The sequence below is a fragment of the Mus caroli genome, chromosome 17 (genome assembly GCF_900094665.2).
Source record: "Mus caroli chromosome 17, CAROLI_EIJ_v1.1, whole genome shotgun sequence".
Lineage (NCBI taxonomy): Eukaryota > Metazoa > Chordata > Mammalia > Rodentia > Muridae > Mus > Mus caroli.
This window is the reverse complement of record NC_034586.1, coordinates 30,214,307-30,219,421: the sequence shown is the minus strand read 5'-3', so window position 1 is coordinate 30,219,421 and position 5,115 is coordinate 30,214,307. Positions and strand designations below refer to the sequence as shown.

Genomic DNA, 5,115 nt, shown 5'->3' with positions numbered 1-5,115 from the left:
CATACACACACCACACACACACACATACACCACACACACACACCCACACACAGATCACACACACACCACACACACACACACACCACACACACACACCCACACACAGATCACACACACACCACACACACACACATACACACACCACACACACACCACACACACACTGACCTCCAGCTCATCCTTGGAGGCCGCATCCAGCATCACAAGGTCCTTCAGGAAGGTTCCCAGGTAGGGAACCACACCCTGCAGGCAGAGATGGCAGAGATCGGGATGTGAGCCCTTCTCCCTTTCCCTTCAGACACAACTGTGTATTCTCCTCACCAGGTAAGCCACCCATTCCCAGCCCCACTGAACACTCACCCCACCCCTGAAGCCAGACCTTGGGGCCTTCTTGGAGTGTGGCTCCACAGGGGGCTGCAGCTTCACTTCCTGGTGACAAAACAAGGTGACGGGGAGGAGGGGGCTGGGGAGGAGGGGGCAGGTGCAGAGGCTGGGGAAAGCAAGACCGCCCTCACCTGCGTGAGGAGCTCTCTGCTCTGGGAATAATTATCCTCCTCTGAGAAAATCTGGCACAGGCTGGAAAAGACTCGGAGGCTGTCCCTAGAGAGGAAGAACAGGCCTCTGAGCACAGGCCTGGGGTCCCGAAGCTTCCGCACCCCAGGCCTCGGGCACTTCAGTCCTCCTACCTGGTTGCCTCCCCCCAGGCTGCCCGAAGCCTGTGGATAGGGCTGGACTGCAGAGCGGACACAACAGCATACACTGAGGAGAAGTTCCGAAGCAGGCGGCACTCCTGTGAGGACCGGAGAACAGTCAAGGCTCTAGGGTCCCTTGCCACACCGGAGACAAAGAGTCCCCAGCCAGCAGGCCTGCTCTCTCTTACCTCGGCCACACGAATCCACTTCTCTAGGAGCCGGGCCCTCTGTGGGGGCCGGAGTGGTCTCACAGTCACCTCTCTTGGCCCCTCTCCAATTGAGGTGGCCCCCAAGACAGAGCTAACTACCGCCCCCGCCACCTTGTTGAACTGTGTGACGGTAGCTCGGACAGACGGGCAGAGGTGAGAATGTCCTGGCCGGTCTCTGTGACCCCAGAGGCCTCCCAAACACTGAGAGGGGATCAGATTAAGAAACAGCTCCTGCAGGGCAGAGGGCAGAGGTTACAATTTAGAGTCAAGCCAGACAAGTTTCCAGTATCAGGGATCTGAGGCTCTTAAGTGGCCAGGGACCAGTGGGGGCCAGAGTTCAAGGGGAACAGCCAAGGGGCGAAGGGAAGAGAAGCAGACGGAAGAGGAACTGCACCAGGACAATTGGAAGCAAGAAAAGGATCCGGAGCCAAGGAGAGGTTAGTAAGGGGGCAGAGAGTGTGGGGTCAAAGGTCAAGGTCTCACCGCATCTAGCAGGGTCAGCTGTTCGGCCAAGTGGTCAGCGAGGAACACCAGGACATCCGTGGGGTCAGCAGGGGAATCGCCAGGAAGGGCCAGGGGCTTAGGAAGGTCGGGGGCCCGGGGGTCCACCCGGGCCCGGAGGTTTCGGATGAGGTCAGCACTGCCCCCCACAACACCCTCCCGTGCTGCATACCCTGTCCGAAGCAAGAAGCTCTCAAGCCGGTCAAGTTGACCCTTGACCTCAGAGCCAAAATCCTCAGGGTGAGAGGCCAGCCAAGTTGAAAGTACAGAGATGGCTACCCTGAGAGAAGGGGAATCAGCCAGGGGTCAGAGGTCCAGCCTCAGCACCCTGAGGGGACTGAGGTTGAGACAGGGCCACTCACCCTGTGGTCCTCTCTAGCTCGCCCGGAGGATGTGATTCAAGGGCTTCCAGCCTGGGGATGAGGAGAGGGTCTACCTTGTGGCTTTTCCAGCCCCCCCACCCCGGGTGCTGGGGGTGCTCAAAGGGAATCCAGGAGCCTCCTAACCCTTGGCCCCTGACCTGTCAGCCACAAGCCCAAACAGGGCAGAAGTGGAGGTGAAGGCCCGGTGGGTGGCCAGCAAGGCTGGAGTGAACATCATGTCAGCCCCTGCCGTCCTGGCATCCAAGAGGTGTCTGACCAGGGCCTCCAGAGTGCCAGCGCGGAGCCGTCGGGAGGAGCGAGGTGGAGGCAAGGGAGCCTGGAGAACATGGAGGGTGTCTCACCGACGGGCCTCCTCAATCTGACTGCTAGACATCTGGGATAATCCAGATCTAGCTTATTTCTGCCCCGGTTCAGAAATGGCTTAAATCACACAACACAGAACTACCGTCACACTACCAGAACTTCTTCAACCTAATGCTCCGGAAAATAAATAAGTAAATAAATATATATTAAATTAAAAACCAAGAGGCAAGACCTCAAAGTCGTGATCTCACCAAGGGATCAAGAGGCCTGTACTGGCGGCTTGTGACAGTAAAGGTTGCACCATCCTCCTCCTCATCCCAGACTGACACAGAAGCCTGGAGGAGCAAGAAGAGGAAGTGAGTCCCACAGCACCTCCAGTCCCCAGCCATTGTCCCCAGGCCCTGTTCCTCCCTCTGCACCCCTCACCTGTGATGGCGGGGGACAATACCAGCGAGTGCGAGGGGTAGAGGGTACTGGTGACCCCAGGTCTACCCCACCCTGGGGCTCAGACAGCCCCCCTCCCCCGGCCACCTCAGAGCTCGGTGGGATGGAAGAGGTTGCAGTAAGGGTTTCAACTAAATGCAGGAGCCCCTCTTCTGGCCACCTCCAACCCCCTTGTCCCCACAGCTGAGCCCAACGCAGAAAAGCAGGGCGCAAAGTCAGGAGCAGACCGTGCCTGAAGAGGCACAAAGCCAAAGGAAGAGAGACCTGAAGCAGAGAGAAGCTGAAACTTCACAAAGCCCGCCCTCCCTGACAGAACCAGAGGAGCCCAAATTTAGTCCTTCCGCAGAGACTCCTTTTCCCCAGATCCCCAATACAGCTTCCACTTAATCTCAGCACTGGGGACCCCCTGAAGGTGGCGGCTCCAATCCCAGTTACAAGAAGGGGAAGTAAGGATGATGGGGGGGGGGGAGCGGTAGACTCAGAGTCATGTGGCCCTAGCCCCTCCCCCGACCGATCCCGAAAAACCAGCCTTGCCAGTCACCCTAACTTTACCAATGTCGGGGCCCAGGAGTCTGGATCCTCCGAATCTAACTTCTGGACCCTCCTGAATCCCTAAATCCTGCTGCCGACTACATCCTATCAGTCTCTTCGGACGAAAATGACCACGCTCTACCTATCCCGGGATCATCTCTCCAGGTGCTGGAACCTCTTGGCTTGCTGCCCTCTATTGAGCACCAGGGGGTGGGGGAAGAGGCGGCGAAATCTGAGGGTTCCCTCCCCAATCCTAGAGTCTGAGGAGCTGGTTACTGTGGAAACAAACCCCTCCCAGCCAAACAAAAAACGAGGAGGGAGACAGGGACCAAGATACAACTGCCCAGTGGCACCCGTCTGAGCAGGTATGGGCAAAGAGGGCCTGAGTCCCGCAGGCACAGTCAGCCCGCCTGCCAGCCAGCCATTCCAGGCAGGAACTCGGCAGGTTCCTACGGGCAGGTTCCGAGCAGACGGACAGGGCGAACTTCATAGACACCAGGACCCGCAGCCAGGGGACAGATATCCAGAGAGAGTGTGGCGGGCGGGATGCGAGTGAGGCGGGGAGGAAGAGACCGAGGGACCCAGAGACACCGAAAGGAGGAGAATCTCAGAAATATTTAATGCCCTGCCTCCCGCCACCCGCGTCTCACCTCTTCTTCTTCCTCATCCTCTTCCTCCTGCCCCCCGCCCACGGCCCGGCCACCTGGGTCCCCACCCTCTTCGGGGTCCCGGCTCCGGAAGCTGCTCAGCACGACTCCCCCGGGGGGGTTCGTGTCCAAAAGCAGCCGCAGGGGCCGCGGGAGCATGGCCGAGAGAAGCAATCAGCGGGGTCGGGCCATGGGGGCGCCTGGGGAGAGACGGGTGGGATTGGGTGGAGTCAGACGGGCGTGGGGGAGACGGGCAAGAAGGGACCTGGGTGGGAGTCCCTGAGGAAGGCCGGGGGAGGGAGATACGGGAGTGGGGAAACCCAAGCCCTCGGTGCTTGCTTGGGACTCGGGGGCTAACTAGTGCGGAATGGGCAGGGTCACCCCGTGCTCCGGCTCTGACCTGCTCGGGAAGGGCGAGGGGCTGCGCGCGGGTCCCGGGCCTCTGTTCTTGTCGGTCTCTGGCCCTCTACCGAGTCCCCTCCCCGGCTTTTCCGCGAGGCCCCCCTCCTGCACCCCGCCGGGCTCCCGGGCCCTCCCGCCCTTTCCGCTTCCCCCCTCTCCGCGTCCGCCCGACAGCAGGAGCCAAAAAGGGAAGGAAGTGAGGACAGGAGCCAGGGCGAGCGACTACGGGAGTGCTGGACGCCAGGGGCTGGGACGCAGGCTGCAGGTGCACTACTCCGCTGTCCCTTGCAGCCCCACTCCGTGGCTCTGAAGCCCGCGTCTCGCAGCAGACACGCTGGAGACCAGGGTCCTGTCTCAAGCCTCCACGGGAAGGCAAACACGGAATTTTAAGTCACTTTCTCTAACGAGAGCGGCGCTGCAACTGCCGAGGAAAGTGCCCTAGCAGTGGCGCGACCCCGTTACTGCAGCTGGAGAATGACACTGCCGCGCCGGCACGAGTGCAACGGAGCAAATCCGCGCCGGGTTTTCTGTGCCGCCCTTATGCCCGCCCACTTGCGGGAAGGGGGCGGAAGCCGGCTAGTGCGGCGCTTCCGGTTCCACTCGGGTCCGTCGCTCCGGGCGTCCGGCTCTCACCGTGCGCCGGAGCGCGCGCGGTTCCCACAGTGGCTATGTCGTCTCCCGGGTGCGAGACGAGGACCGGGAGGTGACCGAGAGGTTGGCTGTGCTTGGAAAGGGGAGAATGAGAGGCCCGCATGGAAACTCGTAAAGACTTTATTGGCTCATGAGGACCGGCGGACAGGAGAGGACGAACCACACGGGGGACATTCGTGAAGGGCCGAGACCCACCAGGCCCGGAGATGGCAAAGGTGGACCAGGCAAAAGAAACGCTGTGGCCGGACGTGGTGGCCCATGCCTTTAATCCCAGCACTTGGGAGGCAGAGGCAGGCGGATTTCTGAGTTCGAGGCCAGCCTGGTCTACAAAGTGAGTTCCAGGACAGCCAGG

General features: G+C 60.6%; 1 protein-coding gene across 1 annotated transcript in view; it reads right to left on the bottom strand.

Moving 5' to 3' along the window:
• Nucleotides 1–4,260, bottom strand: part of Rgl2 (ral guanine nucleotide dissociation stimulator like 2) — an 8,042-nt gene extending 3,782 nt beyond the window's left edge. The window contains exons 1-11 of the mRNA XM_021149390.2: nucleotides 4,111–4,260; nucleotides 3,714–3,910; nucleotides 2,340–2,423; nucleotides 1,923–2,101; nucleotides 1,765–1,815; nucleotides 1,385–1,682; nucleotides 881–1,132; nucleotides 687–790; nucleotides 516–600; nucleotides 361–429; nucleotides 169–243 (exon numbers count right to left, since the gene is read on the bottom strand). Of these exons, the coding sequence (XP_021005049.1) occupies nucleotides 169–243; nucleotides 361–429; nucleotides 516–600; nucleotides 687–790; nucleotides 881–1,132; nucleotides 1,385–1,682; nucleotides 1,765–1,815; nucleotides 1,923–2,101; nucleotides 2,340–2,423; nucleotides 3,714–3,869 (1,353 nt within the window). The 5' untranslated portion in view covers nucleotides 3,870–3,910; nucleotides 4,111–4,260. The remainder of the gene's footprint in view (nucleotides 1–168; nucleotides 244–360; nucleotides 430–515; nucleotides 601–686; nucleotides 791–880; nucleotides 1,133–1,384; nucleotides 1,683–1,764; nucleotides 1,816–1,922; nucleotides 2,102–2,339; nucleotides 2,424–3,713; nucleotides 3,911–4,110) is intronic.
• Between the last annotated feature and the right edge of the window lie 855 nt (nucleotides 4,261–5,115).